Source organism: Protopterus annectens, chromosome 4.part0, assembly GCF_019279795.1.
Source record: "Protopterus annectens isolate FY-2018-M chromosome 4.part0, PAN1.0, whole genome shotgun sequence".
Classification (NCBI taxonomy): domain Eukaryota; kingdom Metazoa; phylum Chordata; order Ceratodontiformes; family Protopteridae; genus Protopterus; species Protopterus annectens.
The window spans coordinates 869,686,141-869,706,200 of NC_056733.1; the positions used below are offsets into that span (position 1 = coordinate 869,686,141).

At 40.7% G+C, this 20,060-nt stretch overlaps 1 protein-coding gene across 2 annotated transcripts in view; it reads right to left on the minus strand.

The window, feature by feature from the left end:
- The window catches only part of UPB1 (beta-ureidopropionase 1), a 1,115,631-nt gene that overhangs the window by 133,359 nt on the left and 962,212 nt on the right, over positions 1 to 20,060 (minus strand). For both annotated transcript variants that reach the window (XM_044068825.1, XM_044068826.1), the window contains exon 8: positions 10,498 to 10,540. In XM_044068825.1, the coding sequence (XP_043924760.1) occupies positions 10,498 to 10,540 (43 nt within the window). The remainder of the gene's footprint in view (positions 1 to 10,497; positions 10,541 to 20,060) is intronic.

Below are 20,060 nucleotides of genomic sequence, written 5' to 3' on the forward strand. Positions count from 1 at the left end.
TTTGTTTATGTACCACATCACTGTGGTGTTGTCTGTCCTTATCAATAGCTGGCCTGGATGCAGTAGGTCTTTGAAGGTCATAATAGCTTTTTGCACGGCTAACATTTCCTTTTGGTTGATGTGTAGGTGCTTCTCTTTTTGGGACCATTTTCCCTGAATGCACTGATCTGTCATGTCTGCTTCCCAGGCGTAGTCTGAGGCGTCTGTTGTGATGATTTGAGTTGCTTGAGGTACACAGAAAGGGAGACCGGTGTTTCTTTGGCATGCTTGAGCCCACCAGAGAAATTCCTTTTGAAGGCATGGAATGAGTGGTATAATTGTTTCCAAGCTGTGGCTGTGTTGAGACCATAAGTTTTTTAGGTACCATTGAAGTTTCCTCATATGCAGCTTTGCACATGGGATTAGTAGGATGCAAGATGCCATGAATCCCAGAGCCTGCAGGACTTTCCTTGCAGTCAGCCTGGTGAAGGTTGCCATTTTGCTGAAGTATTGAGACAGTTGCCCTTGTTTGTCTGGCGTGAGGTAGGCCATCTGGGTGGTTGTATTCAAGCTGGCACCCAGGAAAATTATTTGTTGAGAGGGTATTAGGTTAGATTTCTTTTTGTTGACTGTGTATCCCAGAAAGTTCAACAGTTTTATTACAAACGCCAGGTGTTTCAGTAGAATGTCCTTGCTGTCCACTTGGATCAGGCAGTCGTCCTGATATGGGTAGATTTGTATTCCTTGTAGTCTGCAGAAGGCGATTACTGATGCCAGGCAATTCGTAAACACTCTGGGCGCAGTAGATAAGCCAAAGGGCAATGCAGAGAATTGATAATGGGTTGTACCTGCAAGAAATCTGAGGTATCTTCTGCAATCTTGTCTGATAGGGACATGCAGGTATGCCTCCTTGAGGTCCAATGTTACCAGCCAAGACTCCTTGCCCAGCATGGGAAGAAGCTGCTGTAATGTGAGCATCTTGAATTTTGGTACCTGTAGATATGTGTTTAGGATGGATAGGTCTAAGATAGGTCTCCAATCTTTGTCTTTCCTTGGTACCAGGAATAGTCTGGAATAAAACCCTTGACCTTGTTCTTTTGCAGGTACCTCTTGAATCGCTTTCATGTCCATGAGAGCTGAAATTTGCTTTTGTGCCTCTGCCCTTTGATTTTGTGGCAGGTTTGGCATGCCTCTCATTTTTGGAAGGGTGTGAAAGTGGAACCTGTAGCCTCTGTCTATAATGTCCAGAATCCATTTGTCTTTTGTAACAATATGCCAATTTTTTGAGAATAATGCCAGTTTTCCGCCCAAAGGTGCTGCCATTAAAGCTTTGCTTGGCAGGTATAGGGGGAAGTCATTGTGTCTGTTTTCTAAATGACTGTGATATATCCTCTCCACCTCTTGGAGTTGGTGCTTGCCACTGTCTGGCTCTGAAAGATCCTTGAGGTTGCCCTCTACCCCTTGGGCGTCGGTATCTGCCCCTTTGAGGTCTGTCCGTGGCTGGAAAGGACCAATTTTTTGAAGGCCAGTTTCTGCTGAAACATGGAGGTTGTACCTGCAGGAAATCTTTCACTGTTTGCATTGATTTCACTTTTTCCTCCATTTTCTTTAGTACCTCCTCAGCTTTAACACCAAACAATACATCTTTTTGAAGAAGTGCATCTAATAATTTAGCTTTGACATGATCTGGTAAGGCTTGCTCTTTGAGCCAAGCATGCCTACGTACAACAGACCCCATAACAGCAGCTCTACATGAGGCCTCTAAAGCATCAAAACCACACTGCAAGGTATGTTTACCCACTTGCTCTGCACCATGCAACAAATCCTGCAACTCTTTTAAATCTGGTTGTTCTGGTTGTGTTATTTTGCTTTTCAACTGAGATAACAAAAACTGTTGATACTTTAACATATGGAATTGACAGTTTAATGCCCTCATGGTTAAAGTGGCCGAGGTGTACACATTTTCCCCCCACCTTTCTAAAGCTCTGGAATCCCTCACTGAAGGTAATGGGTTTTTAGCAGTAGAGGCCTTAATTCCCTTGGGACCCTGTGAAATAGTTTCTGGGTCAGCAGTATGGCTTTTGTATAGGAACTGGTGTGAATCAGGAACCCGGTAATACCTATCTGGTTTAACAGGAGCTGGAGGCAAAACATCTGGATTAAGGCTGGCTTCTGTGTACACATCATCCAATATATCTAAAACAGGAGGGATAGCCAGGGGCCTATGCTGGGGGAGCAAAAGAAAATCCCTGAGCCTTTTCTTGGAATCTGAGTAATCTTGGCCTTCCCAGTGAAAGTGTTCCCTCAATGTATGTAGGGTTTCTCCAAAAGAGTAGTCCTCAGGGGGGGAGACCGAGGGAATAGACTCCTCTGCATCAGAGTCTTCGAAAGGAGAATAGGCATGATCCTAGTCCTCAGAATGTTCAGAGTTAATAGAGGCGTGATCTGAGGAAGGGTAGTCTTCCTCTAATCTGGGCCTTTTGTCAGAGGGGGGTTGAGAACCCCTGATAAGAGTAATCAAATCCTCAGCCATTTTGAGCATCTGTTTTTTAGGCATGGGGCCTTGAGAGGGGGTCTGAGGTCCCTGTTTTTTGGTTTTCATGGCTGCTTTAGATTTAGTGAAAGCTTTAATAGAGAAGGAGGAAGGCCTGAAGACACCTTGAGAAATGGCAGGCCTGTCTAAAATCTGACTTTCCCAAGAGTGGCGTCGGTATCTGCAGTAGGAATGGGGACCGAGGAGCCAGCGACCTCGGGTAATGAAGGCACCGGTAATGTAGTGTCATTGGTACTCAGGGGCTGCGTAGGTGCCTCGCTGAGAACCGGAGAACCGGTAGTCGGCCTTAGCGTGGTGTTAGTAGTCGGTGCGGACCTCGTATGTCGGTCCTTATCTTTGCGTCTTTTACTCAAAACTGGAGTCAAAGTATCCGATGACATAATATAATTAAATTTTTTACCAAAATAGTGAAGGGTGAACTCCGCCCGGCGCTTAATAGTGCGCTTGTTGAATCTAGCACAAAAACGGCAGGCCAAGACATCGTGGTCTGGGCCTAAGCAAGGTATACAGAAAGAGTGGAAATCCTTATGCGGTATTTGCTTCCCACATGAAATGCAATTATTAACTTTGTCTGACATCGGTCTGAGGCAAGAAAAGTTTCCCCAACGGGATACTTAGCTTTCAAGAAGACTTCGGCTGAAATATTTTCGTAAATCTCAGGAGCTGGCCGACTGGCACTTGTGAACTGCTTCTGCTTCGGGCACCACGTGGCAAGAAAGACTAAAGAAGATGGCGTTGGCTGCCTCTTTTATACCCCTGCCGCACTGCCGTCAGGGAAGAAGCGATGACAACCGACGCCGGACCTAGACTTTGGAATTCGGCCGACCGCGGACCCGCCTGACGGCAGGATAACCCACCTGTAATGACTGCAGCTGTATGCACGATGAACATCGGGGGAAGCTCAAGAAACAAGGAGTGATTGGGATTTTGGATGCAGGCCTTTAAGGAGAATAACAATAATCATACAGAATATTATATCCCTAAAATAGCAGAAAGTATCCTAAGAACTAAGCAGACATGGGAATGGAGAAAGGAGATTCTGTCGATAGTGATGACTGCAATTAGGGATGTAGACAATAGACAAAGAGGGGGCTGGAATTTACTGGACAAAACTGGCAAAGGAACCAAGGAGTTGGGAGCAAATAACTAGAGAGGGAAAGGTAACAGAATGGGAAGAGGCCAATAACTGTTTGGACTGCAGGTTAGAGACTGCCTTCCCTATCAAGGATTGGGTATCAGAGTATAGGCAAAGAGAAAGAAATGGGGCGGGTCCTAACTGAAAGACCAGCACCGGTAGAGTTTTTAGTAGAATCTAGAGCAGAAGCTGCCATTAAAAAAGGAATAATTAGTACAGCATATAAAATATTGCATGATAACTATAAGAATCAATCAGAAGAGGTTAGAAAGGATTGGGAAGACAGAATGGATAAGCAATTCACAAAGAAACAATGGCAGGATATATGTATGTCTCCCAAATATCCAACAAAATCTAGAAGATTTAGGATCTTTACTTGGAAATGTTTACATAGATATTTTTATACCCTAAGTAGACTCCAGAGAATTTTTGTCCTCAGGTAGACAGCAAATGTTGGAGGTGTGATGGGGAGGAAAGAGGTAATTGGGAACATATTTTATGGGAGTGTTGTGAGTTGGGGACTTTAGGGATTCCCTGCGGGATGCACTGTTGGAGATTTTGGGTGGGCAGATTGTTATATGACAAGGGAATTATTTTTCTGAGCTATGATACAGAATATGATTTGCCTAGACATGGGTAATGCCTTGTTGTGTCTAATTATGGTGGCTGCCAAAAAAGCAATTACTAGAAAATGGAAATCAAAATCTTAACCAACTATACTAGAAGTGAATATAGTAACAATAGATAAAACAAATGGAACTGAGATCTTTAGAAAAGGATAGGAGCAAATTACATAGGGAAAATGGGAATTGTGGGAACAATAAATTCAGGGGAGGAATGAGGTTTAAAATAAGGAAGGACTTAAATATCCTATATAATGTTTGACTGAAAAAGACTGGGTAGATTATAAGTGATGTATAATGTGTGCAACTGGATGTGTGTCAGTATGGTTTGTAGTGTAAAATGCTTGCAACTAGAATTGTGTCGGTGTGGTTTGTTTTTATTTATATAAACGTATGATTGCCTATGTTGTAAGGGATGGTTTAATAAAGATGTTTCTCTTTTAAAAAAAAGCAGGAATTGAATCATTTATGCAATGTTGCTTAGGTTATATGATATATACCAATATATGTAAAGTATAATGTTTGTAAATGTGAATTTGTTAATACAGTTTGATTACTTTTATATAAATGCAAATTTGCCTAAATCACAAGTGATAATTCAATAAAGATGTTAAAAATGGTACAGTCTGCTTGAGTTGGTGGTAGTTCAGGTAAATGTAAAAGATCCCAATGCACCTATTAAAAAGATATGGGGAAGTTCCGCACTGCCCTGGCCAAATTTACCCTAGCAATATAAATAACACTTTGGGTGTCCCCTGAAAAGAGGCTACTAGCATAGTGAGACAAATCTAGTCAACAAAGGATAAATAAAAAATAAATAAAAATAACTGTTAGGAGGTTCATATTATTGCCTTAGAGAGGTTGACTGTGAGGAGATTCATACTGTTGTCTTAGGCTGATTGTGAGGAGGTTCATACTGTTGCCTTACAGAGGCTGATGAGGAGGATCACAGATTCATAGGTAGGTACTAGGCTATCAGCCCTGGGACCTATACAAGCCCAGCCAAAAAGGTACCCTGGCTTTTGCCACCCAAGAAAATTATTTTCCTGTGCCATTGTCGAGCAGAGCCACAGAGGTGATTATATTGTTGTCTTAGAGAAGCTGAATGTGAGGAGGTTTATACTGTTGTCTTAGAAAGGCTGACTGTAAGGAGGTTCATACTGCTGTCTTAGAGAGGCTGACTGTGAAGAGGTTCATACTGTCTCAGGTTGACTGTGAGGAGGTTCATACTGTTGTCTTAGAGAGGCTGACTGTGAGGAGGTTCATACTGTGTCTTAGGCTGATTGTGAGGAGGCTCATACAGTTGTCTTAGAGAGGCTGACAAGGAGGTTCATATTGTTGTCTGAGAGAGGCTGACTGTGAGGAGGTTCATACTGTTGTAAACCAAAACCAAAACTATAAACTTGTAAAGCAACAAAAAGTGGCAAAAGACGAGCTAAGCAAGCAGACTGGATCACAAATTCTGCAAAAACAATAACGATTTATTTAAAAGTAAGCGCTTTTGGTAGAGAGCAATCTCCCAGGTTGTCTGATGAAGGTGGGGAGATTGCTCTCTACCGAAAGCGCTTACTTTTAAATAAATCGTTATTGTTTTTGCAGAATTTGTGATCCAGTCTGCTTGCTTAGCTCATCTTTTGCCACTTTTTGTTGCTTTAGAGGTTCATACTGTTGTCTTAGAGAGGATAACTGTGAGGAGGTTCATACTGTTGTCTTAGAGAGGCAGACTGTGAGTGGGTTCATACTGCTGTCTTAGAGAGGCTGACTGTGAGAAGGTTCATACTGTTATCTTAGGCCAGTGATGGCAAACATTTTGGGCTCAGTGTGTCAAAAATTTGGAAAATGCCTATCTTGACTCTGCCAAACCCGCATGAACAAAAGAGAAACAATTATTTACATATTTATTTATTTAAAAAAATACAGTCCAAGCATGTGTGCTGCTATGCATTATAAAATTAAAAGAAAAATCAGTGACTCACAATAGAGAAAATATGTGTACTGATAATTGGGCTTAAACTAGTACACCAAAAATTACCCTACTTTTAATAGTAATTTTGAATTGAACTGAAAAAAATATGGAATACACTGCATTTGATTTGATTAACATCAATTAATGACTTTTTTGTTGCTGAGTTTTAATAGATAATAGATAAGTGCAGGATCACATATTTCTTGTATTTTTGTTCAGTTAGTTTCTTTGGTAACTTGGTGTGGTTTCCGCGGTGGTACGGCAGTAGCATTGTTACCTCACAGCAAGAGGTTCTCCCATTCGATTCTCTGCTTGGCATGGGAGTGCCTTCTGTGTGGAGTCTGCATGTCTTCCCCACGGTTGGGTAGCATTCGAAAGACATGCGTGCGTAAATGGGCATTCCTTCGTTGAAGGTTGGGCGTTGAGCTGGCACCTTGGCATTTTGTAAAAATCTACTGCCAATCATTAGTGGACCGGAGTTCCGCTGTGGTGACCCCTTACCGGGAAAAAGCCGAAAAACAAACAACAGTTTCTTTGGTAACTTGGGTGTTGGTGAATGGCTGGTGTGTCACCCAAAACATTGCAGTGTGTCACCTTTGACACATGTGCCATATGTTTGCCATCACTGTCTTAGGCTGACTGAGGAGGTTCATACTGTTGTCTCAGGCTGTCTATGAGGAAGTTCATACTGTTGTCTTAGGCAGACTGTGAGCAGGTTCATACTGTTGTCTCAGGCTGACTGTGAAGAGGTTCATACTGTTGTCTTAGGCTGACTGTGAGGAGGTTCATACTGTTGTCTCAGGCCGACTGTGAAGAGGTTCATACTGTTGTCTTAGACAGGCTGACTGGAAGGTGGTTCTTATTTTAACCAGTACTAGAGAATGGAGACACCTACTTGTAGTGATACCTGCATATCTGAAGAACAGCTCTATCTGTGAAGTATAACATCATGCAGCGTAAAGGGTAATGTCAGAAACAGAAATGGTTAAGCTTATCTCTTTTGCAAAAAGAGTCAGAGAAGAAAGATGGGCCTTGTTGGGGGGCACTACTTGTAAATGTTCCTTCCTCAGAAAGTCTGTTCTGAAGTACCTCACCTTCTTGGGCTATTCTTCTATGGCACTGTTGGCTAAGCCTACAATGACTGACATACATTTTACAAAAGTAAGAATGTGATATGTTTTATGTAATTTTAATTATTTTAGTTTAATTATATCTTCACAAGAATAACAATTTATTAGTATTTATTAGTATCTCTTAAGGGAGGTCTAATAGGTACACAAATATGTAACATTTTATGGTGTTTAAGAGTTTATACAACTGTCTTTTTATCGTGATTTTTACTGTGACTTTAAAAAGTGTGGGGTAATTGAAGTAAGGTTTTTATTTGTTGATTTAAAATAGGGAATCTATTTAAGACCTTCTACGAGATAAAACGTTATTCTGATGAAGTCTCCCGTGGTAGGAGACGAAAGCGCTTAATGGACAGCTTGTGATTATATGGTTTTGAACCTTGTTTTAGTGCAATAAACTTTCATTTGGTTATTCAACGTACTTGTTCCTTGAAGACAACAGGGCATCCTTTATAGTACTGGATTACGTGTTCTTTCTAATATTCTTGTTTTGAGCTGTTTGGTTGACATACAACTATCTTAGTATAAACACTAAGAACCTACGAACCTAAGTGAGAAAGTTATTCAAGGACAGGAGTTTCATTTTTCCATTCTTTTAGTTAATGGGAAATTTCTGGCAAAAACATTGCTGACATTTATGCTAAAATGGATGGCGCAGTACTGGAGCGGTTTGCGTTGCACCTCACAGCAAGATGTTCTTTGGTTTGATTCTTGGTTGGTTCTCAATTCTTAGCTGTGGTGCCTTCTGTGCAGAGTCTGCATGTCCCCCATGAATTTGTGTGGATTTCCTCTGGGTGCTCTGCTTTCTTCCCACGTTACAAAGACATGCGTCTGGAGCATTTCTCCCCTTGCCTCTGCTGAATATTGGCTCAATCCCAGCTGGACTTTCCCGGTAAATAAAAGTTAAAATAAATAAAATAAATAAAATGAAAAATCTTAAAATCCTCTGTGGGATCAGCAACAAGAAACAGCTGGTGGGGCAGTCTGTATTACCACGGCCTGAGAGGACTGCCTAGTTTTTAGATTCAAAGACTGCTCTAGTATAAATATTTATAAGTAGAATATGTGTGGCTTCAGAAGACCAGGAATCTTGGATGGAGAGATGATCATTGAGGTACTTAAGTAAGCATTTTATTTCTGTTATTTGTAATGGATACTTGTGATGAGGAAGTCTAACAGACAGCCTTGACAGAAGAATGTGTTCCTTTGAGTAAGGTTGTTTATTTGTGGGACAGACTGAACTGTGAGAGGAAAATTAAGTTTATGGGGCATTTTCTGGGAGGTCACTGAAGTGAAAGTCTCTGATTAAGCTTCCTTATACCCCCTAGAACTTAAACTGGATGAGGTACCATTTGGACAAGTTTAAATTGATGAAGCAGTATTCCTTGACTACTGTTTTCTGTGGGAACTCACTACTGATGCAGTTTATAACTGTGCACTTGCAATCAGAGAAAATGCTTTATTTATTTATTTTTTATCTGGATGAGGTAAAGACTGTCCCTGTTTACATGTAACCTGATTACTCACAGAGGAAGCCTTTAAGGATGACAATGTGCCTCCTGGTTAGTTTCATTAATGTTCACTTCTTGTACACTGAGATAGGCTTTGACCTAAAAAAATAATGCTGACTTGTTATTATGATTAAGAAAAAAGGAAAATAAAACCACCTAGGAAGCAGTGAGGAAGAACAGATGTAAGAAAATTAGAAATCTCTCTCCTTTGTCATTCCTAATGAACAGCATGTAGCTGTAAACGCTGCACTTCATCAAAAACACAGAGGCTGGGATTCAGAAAGACTTACTGTGATGGCAAAGCCTTTGCGCTTCAGTGTTCCTCACTGCAGTGAGCCTTTCCAGTTCTAAGACCACCCTACCACTGAGATGTCCCCTTACAAGAGCCTCAGGACTGTGACTTGCATGATAATGTGGCAGCCATTTGGAGCAGCTAATGCTAATTAGCTGTGTGTTCTCCCCTGGAAATGCTGTCAAGCGACTCACTCACACCACCTTAAACCTCCTGCTCCCAGATCTCAGCAACTCATGGTGGTTACCCACACACTCTTATGGGAGTAACTGTGGTGCAAATTAAGGTCAGGGAAATCATATGTGTTCATACATGTTTATGTGTGGACATGTGCATGGACATGAATTAAGCTGCGTGTGTGTGTGTGTGTGTGTGTGTGTGTGTGTGTGTGTGTGTGTGTGTGTGTGTGTGTGATTGAGTGAGACTGTGGGAATGCCAGGGAGGCTGCATGGGGGGGGGGGGGTGGGGTTAGGTAGGGAATAGACAGTTTAGATGTTTGTGTCTGTATGTGAGAAACTGTGTGTCTGCCTGGCTGCTTACATGGGGTGGGGGGTAGGAACAGAACTAATAAAGCTCCCCCCCAAGTTTCCGGTGAAAATGGACTTCTACCCAGTTAGACTTTTCCAGTAATCAAATGTCAATAAATAGATAGTATTTATATGGGTGTGTGTGAGAAAGACTGTGTGAATATCTGGGTGGTTGCAAGGGGGGGGGGGTAGTTAGGATAGTCTGGATGTGTGGATTTGTGTGTGTGAGTGGAAGGGAGGGTGCTGCTGCCAACGTGATGCATGGGCCACAAGGCAGAACACTAATGTGGCCAGGTCTGACAGTGAAAGTGTGGGCTAATGAGGGATTCAGAGATGTGCTAATGAGACAATAATGAGTTCTTCCTCACTGCAACCTTAGCTGTCTCTGACTTGCATTTTCCTACCATCTTGGCAATTGATCAATATGCACTGAGCAATTAACACACGTGGTGAGCCTTTTTCTGTATTCCTTGAAGAGACAGGTGCTCACATGATATCTGCTTGTAAACAGAGCAGGTTAATGTGATTGAAAGGGTTATATACTCTGTAGACAACAAAACGGAATCCCCAGACCTCAGTCATTTTTATGCACATACTCACTTTAACTTTCAAGGTATCAACATGGCATGTTTATGATACTATGTTCACATAAAAGGGTTAGAAGAACAGAGCATAAAACGTTGCACTAGCATAAATCACTGCATCTGTATTTTTGTTTCTGAAAAGGAAAACTGATTAAGTATAGAAGCAAAAACTAAGTAGCTTAATGTACCATCTTACCTTTTTTTCCATCACCAGATGTAAACTCACTTGTGAAGTTCTCCTTCAAGGAAAAAAACAAAAGTTAGATTTCAGACTCTAGGTGGCAGTACAGGTCCACAGCAAAAGTTACTATGCACATTTCAATGCTCTTCTGTTAATTTGACATGTAATAGACCACGGATTTTCAAAATTCATAAAGAAGAAAATAATCTGCATTCATCCTCATTAACAGACCTCCTGGGAATTATGTAGTTTTCACATGAAGAGTCACTTGCATTTCTGAACTAAACAGCTAAGAAAATACAGACACCAAGAAAGAATTTTAATGTTATCAACCCCAATTAGAAATAATGCCTGAGACGGTCATTCGCCACAGACAAGTCAAAACACATATCAGTCTGTAACCTCTCGATATGCACAGAATAACACTTGGACATGGTACAAATGGCTAAAATTACATAACCCGTGACAGAAGCAGCAAATAACTTTAATGAGTTGTTGAAAAGCTTATCAAATTACCATGAGCAGCAAAAAAAAAATATTGAGAGTTGTATAATATGCAGACTACAAAATAGAATCCTCAGATGTCCGTGCCACTAAGGACGTACCTGCATACCTTCTGTGTGGATGTTTTTTTTCTTTCTTTCTTTCTTTCTTTTCCAATTATATTCTATGGCTTTGAATTTTGCCTCCTTGAATGGTTTAATAATGCTCAATAATCAAGGCTGCAGTTTCCCCCACAAAAGGATCCAAAGAAGAACCTCCCCTCTCTCCCCCATGACACTGCTGAGATCTAAGGAGGGAACGCTTCAGCCCACTTTCAGGGTGGGAGAATGGTAAGTACAACAGTTTCACAAGGAGCGCTATGTGCTTTCACTCTAGTCACCCCCACCCTCCCTGCCATGCCTGTGCATACTCCACAGTTCCACTTATTCTCTCCATCAGCTCCTACCAGCCTCAGATGAAATGTGGTAAGCAAGATACACCAGTTTACTTCCTTACCAAGAGCACTACAGTCATGAGCATCCAGTCGCATCCACTCCTGTGACCATCCAAGTGGCTGGGCTCATTTTCACACTGAAAGATGGCCACCACTCTGCACGCAGTTTCCATCAGTACTTCATACTCTAACATTAAAGGCTCCCATGGCATTTCCATTCACAGTTACTGTCCCGCTTTCCTGCATCACCCAGTGAACATGGCATGTATACCACAATTGGTGCAGTGAACAAATGATGAAATGAATGTGACGGATCAAAAAGAGGAGGGTGGGGTAATTTTACTTAGGAAGCAGGGTGGAGGATGGCTTTACAAGGTAAACAAGAGGGTGGAATCTTTCGCAGAGTTTTTTTTAGAAGTTGTAGGTGGGAGGAGGTCATAGTAGGGACCAATGGTGACTTAAGCAAACAGAAAAATGGATGTACTGAACAAAGTAGTGGATGGAGGTTGACACAATGGTTAACGTGTTTACCTTACAGACACAAGGTGCAGAGTTTGATTCTCACATGATGTAATTGACTAGGCTTAAAATGACCTACAAGAGCAATTAGTCTAGTTCTAATCTATGAACCTATATATGAGTGGGGGAAACCTTGAGTGCAACTGAATTTCTCTGTGGAACCAAGAACTGGATGGGTATCCAGTGGAATTTTATAAACCAGTACATCTGGAAGTGGCTCATGAAATGGTAAGTCTTTCAGGAAACCATGTCGAAAAGATACAAGCCAGCTGCAAAGCTGATGGCAAGGGTGCTGCTGCCCAAACAGAAAAAGAGTAGGGAGAAGGTTATGAATTACAGAATTACATCACTGATTAATGTAGACGGAAAGTATTTCATTACAATACCGAAGACAAAGTCGAAAAACATTGTTAAGGTTGACATGTAAAAGAGGTGATTCATGAATTGAAAGTTACTAGGTAGAAAGGATAGACTGTCACAGAAAGGATAGACTATTACACAGTGTGATGTGTGAAACTTTGAAAACATCTGATACTATGGAGTAGTAGTTTTTAGTTTAGAGTTCTGAAAGAAGGTGGACTGAGAGATTTATAAAGGAGGTGAAAATGATAAATAAAAACCCACCGTTAAGACGATCCATCAATGGAAAGGTGTCTGAGAAAGTTATGTTGAAGCAGGGCATAACGGAGAGGTGTCCACTGTCTCCAAATGCTTTTTCTGCTAATTGTGGAACTGCTGGCAAGAAGGGTAAGAGATGAGCTATACAAAAAGGTTCTGAACGAGAACTGATATAAATTAATTTATTCATGGATGAAAACATTTAACTGCGACATAATGTGGAAGAACATCTGCCAAAGATGCTAAACTGTTTTAGAATTTTTGGAGGTGAATCAGGGTTTAACATCCTAGCAAGTGGGAAAGACAAGAGGTGTGGGGTGGGGATTACCAAGGGTGGTAACTGGACACAGTTATTTGGGGCTGCGTATGTATCCAATTTTGAAGATTATGGGAAATGTATGGAGTGACAGGTGAAGGTACATAGGATACCAGATATAAGAAAGTAAGCTTCCTAGCAGGGAGGGTGGTGATAAAGATGACGCTGATTCTGCTGCTGCTTTAATTAGGCCAAGGAATATATTGGTGAAACAACAAGACATGCACAATAGATTCATATGGAAAGCGAAGGGCATAACAGCAGGACAGGAAAAACTGAACTGGGGGAGTGTGTGGGTGGGAAATAAAGGAGTCTGGGGATGCTGCACTTAAGAAGGCACTTAACGACCATAAATAGGGCACAGAGGATGTAAAACCCAAGCCTACCTGCAAATGATCTGTTGCAACCAGTGTACTAGCCCAGTACACAAACAAACAAACAAAAAAAAAAAAAGATCTGGTGAAGAGAAATATTATTACGAAAAGATGTGAACAGGAGACTAGAAGACAAGGGTTGAAAACATTTATTGAAAAGATAGACAAAGGAAGAGATTAAAGATGATAGAACTACATGTGGAGATTTTGGAAGGAAACAATGGTTGCCCTTGTGGTAACTGAAGGATGGCAGAGTAAAGGAGATGGGGAGATAAGGAGGGGATAACAGAATGGAAGGGTAAAAGGGTGGAGAGAGTCAAGGACATGTTTGTTGCTGGGAAAAGTGAAACATTTAATATTCTAGGAAATGAATGGACAGTAATGGTGAAGCAAGGGGAGTGGCTGCTCTATATGGGGGTTAAGACAGTAGTGAAGAGTGGAGTGAATCAACGAGGACAGAGTGCTGAGGGGACAGAAGGTACAGTGCATAGTGGAAATGTTGCCATGTGTATAACTACTTCCAAATTCACTGATGGGTACCATAAAGCCTTTAGAAAGGCTTCGTATACAGCTCATAGTTCCGGCTGGTCAGGTCGCCTGGTGAGAGGAACCGCTAGTGTGGCAGCTAGAAATCAAAGATGAAACACACAGAAAAAACAGGCAAAACAATGTAAATGTGGCTCGGCTAAGGAGCTCTGCTCGCCGTGGTGGCACAAAATCAACGTAGTCGAAGTTCAGATTCTAGAAGGTCGTACTTTATTGAAGTAAAAAGTACCAGAAGTACAACTGGTACTTTTTACTTCAATAAAGTAGGACCTTCTAGAATCTGAACTTCGACTACGTTGATTTTTTGCCAACACAGCAAGCAGAGCTCCTTAGCCGAGCCACATTTACGTTGTTTTGCCTGTTTTTTCTGTGTGTTTCATCTTTGATTTATAGCTGCCACACTAGCAGTTCCTCTCACCAGGCAACCTGACCAGCCGGAACTACGACCTTTATACGAAGCCTTTCTAAAGGCTTTACTCAGCCTTCAACCACAAGTGCTCGGGTACGCACAGCCTTTCTCAAGGCTTTACCGGTAGCCCAGCTTCTTCACCGACATCCCACCGTACCTTTATTAAGGCAGCCTACCTGGTCATCCATTTGTTCTTGGCTTCCCTAGGGTATTTTATTCATGGACATTTTTCCTCCTCTGCATAGGAGCTTGAATACCCAGGTCCCACAGACAATCATTTTCCTGATGGGTACCATAAGGAAAATTACAATTTTCCACAAAGCTGATATGATCTCAAAAGCGATTAGTAAGGGTTTGCCTCTCTGCATGAATGGTGTGAATCCCCTGCCCCATAACAGCTACGGATACCTTTTCTTAAGTCTTTTTGTTGAAACTTTGCTTAAGAGACCTATCAGCGAAATGGGATTCTATGACACCAGCCAAATCTAATGATGTCGGTAGTAAGTGGTACGTACAGGTAAAGTATACTGGGAGGTTTTGAAAGGGTAAAGGGCAATTCAATTAAGGAAGATGAGGCTTGCAGGCAGAACTGATTGTGGGTGGCAGTTCCAGGGGTGTGTAAGAGTATGAGGGCAGTAGGACTGGAGAGTGATTATCATATAACATTACTAAACAATTATAACTAACGTCTAAGGCTCAAGAGAAGTAATGAGAGCAGCACAGAGGGACTGATGGAGGTTTATCTGTCTATGTTGCAGGATTATAGGGGTAATTAAAGGATTGGGGCATAAAGTAATTATAGGGGTAATTAAAGGATTGTGGCATAGAGTAGTTATAGAGATAATTCAAGGATTGTGGCATAAAGTAATTATAGGGGTAATTAAAGGATTGTGGCATAAAGTAGTTAAAGAGGAAGAGAAAGGTTTAATACCGGAAGGCAGTACTAATATGGAAGCTAACCTTATTCAAGGGTGGATGATAAAGGAGTAGACAGGAGTAACGTCTACACTGAAGTGAGTGTAAGGCAAGACAAGAAAGTGGTCATGGGTGTGAACACAGTTGAATATAAGAGAATGGAACTGGAAATAGTTTGTAAAACTAAGGAAGGACAGAGGATCGGTTACTGGATCTGACAGACATAGTGAGGCAATAGGCACTGTAGATTAAACAATATGAGTAAGAAGCTGATGCAGGCAAGATGGAGGAGAACAAAAAGATTCACAAAGAGTGATTTCCTAAGGGAAGGGGAGGGAATGTGTTATTCACCTGGCATACTGAAGTGTGCATGTTAATTTTTGTGAAAGGAAACAAAATGGTACAGTTAAAAAAAAAAAAAATCATTCTCTGCCCCAAATTGCCCAAGTAGCAGCCTCAAATACATGCAGGGTGCAAACATTTATAAAAACACATGCTGGGTGCACACATTTATAAAGACGCTTACAGCAAATACATGCTGGGTGCATACATTTATAAACATACATGACGGGTGCAAACATAAAACACATGCTGGGTGCACACATTTATAAAGACGTTTACAGTAAATACATGCTGGGTGCATACATTTATAAAAATACATGCTGGGTGCATACATTTATAAAAACACATGCTGGGTGCACACATTTATAAAGACGTTTACAGTAAATACATGCTGGGTGCATACATTTATAAAAATACATGCTGGGCGCATACATTTATAAAAACACATGCTGGGTGCACACATTTATAAAGACGTTTACAGTAAACATATGCTGGGTGCATACATTTATAAAAACACATGCCGGGTGCACACATTTATAAAGACATTTACAGTAAATACATGCTGGGTGCATACATTTATAAAAACACATGCTGGGTGCACACATTTATAAAGACGTTTACAGTAAATGCCTGCTGGGTGCATACATTTATAAAGATGGTTACAGTAAATAGATGCTGGGTGCATACATTTATAAAAATACACGCAGAGTGCATGCATTTATAAAAACACATGCTGGGTGCAAACATTTACAAAAACACATGCTGGGTGCAAACATTTACAAAAACACATGCTGGGTGCACACATTTATAAAGACGTTTACAGTAAATACATGCTGGATGCATACATTTATAAAGATGGTTACAGTAAACAGATGCTGGGTGCATACATTTATAAAAATACATGCAGAGTGCATACATTTATAAAAACACATGCCGGGTGCAAACATTTATAAAAATATATGCTGGTTGCACACATTTATAAAGACCTTTACAGTAAATACATCCTGGGTGGATACATTTATACAAATACATGCTGGGTGCATACATTTACAAAGACGGTTACAGTAAATACATGCTGGTTGCATACATTTATAAAAATACATGCCGGGTGCATACATTTATAAAAATACATGCTGGGTGCATACATTTATAAAAATACATGCCGGGTGCATACATTTATAAAAATACATGCTAGGTGCATACACTTATAAAAATACATGCCGGGTGCAAACATTTATAAAAATACATGCCGGGTGCATACATTTATAAAAATACATGCCGGGTGCACACATTTATAAAAATACATGCAGGGTTCAAACATTTATAACAATACATGCCAGGTGCAAACATTTATAAAAATACATGCCGGGTGCAAACATTTATAAAAATACATGCCGGGTGCATACATTTATAAAAATACATGCCGGGTGCAAACATTTATAAAAATACATGCTGGGTGCAAACATTTATAACAATACATGTCAGGTGCATACATTTATACAAATACATGCCAGGTGTATACATTTATAAATAACTTTACATTGGTGGCTGCTGGCCTGGATGAGTTTATCCTACACCCTAAGTCAGAGTTTAGTTGTGCTTATTGTAACTATGGGTAAACTATTTAACTAACCACTTCCTGCTTCCCTTTCATGAAAAGACAGAAACATGAAATGAGGGCCTTCTTGATGTTTCGGTGTGCCATGTAAGCATCCATGCAGTGACATTTTTTTCTCCCTTTTGTTCTTTACAGAAGGCACTGCCAGTTCCAGATTGTATACACTGGTTGAGAGTAAGATGAGATAATTTTATCCATGAAAACGCAGTCTGTTTTCAGAAACACCCAGCTCTTGCAGAAAATTGTATAAGGTTCCAAACAAATGAAATTCTGCAGTACAAAAATCTTTCAAAATGTAGTAACTGCAGTTGAGGAAAAGCACTTGCCAGGGTAAGTCCCTGGGGTCTGCTGAACTAATGAGTTTAAGCAAAAAAATAAAATACCTTGGGTGGTATGTCCAGACATACCACAATAAACACGACAATGAAAATAAAATATTCCAGAGCCATGAGCCACGAGTAAAATTTCATATTAGTAGTGCAAGTAACCTGTCTCAGAGGAAGTAAACTTTCACAAAGGCTGCTTCATCAAGCACCCAATTTTTCTTAGGTTCATGGGTAAAGAACAGGCTAGCTTTGTCTGTGGACCATTTTAAGCCTAGCCAATTTTCTCTTATTGAGGATCAAGCTCTGCACCTTTTGTTTGTGAGGCAAGCACCTAAACCTAAATGTTACGCCAACAGTAACAAAGTTAAGATCCCAGTCAAGGGCCACCAGATGTGTGTGTGTGTGTGTGTGTGTGTGTGTGTGTGTGTGTGTGTGTGTGTGTGTGTGTGTGTGTGTGTGTGTGTGTGTGTGGTCAGGGGTGGGGGGGGTGGTACGGTGAGAGAGAAATGCCAGGCTCAAATGCAAAATTCCTTTTAAAACTGTTTAAGAATTATGTTAAAATCTACTGGCAAATTCTTCTCACCTAACATTAGTGAGAAAAGACTTCCCTATATAAAGTATTTTATTTATTTATTTATTTATTTTATATTTGTTAACCAGGCTAGTCTAACTGGATATATGTCCATTTTCAGTAGAGGCCCAGGGAGAAAAGCTCCGAGAAAATGAAAACAGTTTATACAAAATGCAAATAGATAACGGTATATTCAAAAACAATTAGATAACTATACACTCATGTAGAGTTGTTATTTCAGCAGTAGTAAGCAAATAGGGTAACACTATGAAGATAGATAACTATACATCCAAAAACAATTAGATAACTATACATTCATATAGACTTGTTATTTCAGCAGCAGTAAGCAGATAGGGTAACACTATGAAGATTTTTGTTTCAGTCATTTGGAGCAACAGTTAGCATAGACAAATATAAGCATTAGTCAGTTAACATATTGTGTTGAGGAAATTGACACAGCACAGTGATGGGTATGAAGAGAGCAAATTACTTATATTTTTAGAAGAGAGAGCAGAAGAAAAGGTAAAAGAATTGATGTAAAAAAAGGCTAAAGGGAAGATAGTATCAGTCGGGCTTAGTGCATGGGCAAAGCCATTGGGAATTTAAGAAAATTCTTAATTGGTTCCTGAAAAGATGGGTGGATGTAGTAGAAGTTAGTTCAGTTGGGAGTTTGTTCCACGTTTTACCAACAGAGTTAGAAAACAGACAGTCCCCTGATTTGTTTTAGATTTTAAGGTGGCTACTTGTAACCTATTTGCGGAGCATGGGGTTGGAAGGTTTTGATAAGAATTGTGGAGGTTACCGAGTATAGGTGTATTTGTGGGATGGTGTATTTTAGTATTTTAGCTTCTCTTAATAGAGAAACCTGGTGAAGGAAGATGGTTCTGAGGTATCAGACTGAGATCCTGCTGTCTGCCAGACTGACAGATCTTGAAATGTATACGCATTAATCTGCCATCCTGATTCACATGTAACTTGTTATGGAAAGGAATTATAAAGGACTGTCAGTGACATTTATGTGAACGGAGTGAAGCACAGTTGCCTTAGCCAGGAAAAGGCAACTGATATAAAACCACACACCCACAAAAAAAAGCAGATTTAGTGCAAAAAAAAAAAGAAGTTATGTACCTACCATAACGTTCCATGTTAGTTGTCTTCTTCTCGCCTTCTTTCTTGCTGGTTGGGTTCGGAGCTGATCCTTGGCTCTGACTCGGCCATCTTCAAAAGCTCGGGAGCTGTTTACTGGCTCAAGGCTACCCCATATCCCATGATGCCTGGCGCTAGATACCCAGATTTCATTTGGTAAGTCTAACTGCAGACATAATAAGGAGAGAATCCTATCCTAGAATGTATAAATCCTACCAGTGAGGCTAGTACGCAGAAAGGAATAGCCAGAGAAGGCTCAGCCAGTGAAAACCATAAGGAACTCTTCGCGGTCTACAAGGATAGGGGGATGGAGGGTGGGACGCAAGAAAGAAGGCGAGAAGAAGACAACTAACATGGAACGTTATGGTAGGTACATAACTTCTTTATGTTAAGTTGTCTATCTCGCCTTCATTCTTGCTGGTTGGGACAGCGTCCCTAGCACCTAAAATCCTGGGTGGCTTATCGGAACAAACTCTTCAGAACTGTGGAACCAAAATCAGCTCTGCTCCTGGAAACCACATCCAACTTATAATGTGAAATGAAAGTATGTGGGTTGGCAGCACAAATAGATTCCATGGGCAACCTAGCCTGAAAGGCCACAGAAGTGGCTAAAGCTCTGGTGGAGTGACCTTTTGGTTTAACAGGCAATTCTTTATTCCTCAGTTGAAAGATAAATGTGGTGATAGTAGTCAACCACCTGGATAAGGTTACTTTTGTGACTGGAAGACCTTGTTTACCCTCAGCATAGGAAAGGAAAAGTTGGTTCGATTTTCTGATGTCCTTAGTTCTATGCAAATAAAAGCGTAGTTGCCTGTGAACATCTAACTGATGTAATTTATATTCCACCCTGTTGGAGTGGTTGGGAAAAAACACGGGAAAGTCTACGGACTGATTCAAGTTATTCTCCGAAGAGACTTTAGGAAGGATTAGTCCTGAGAGCA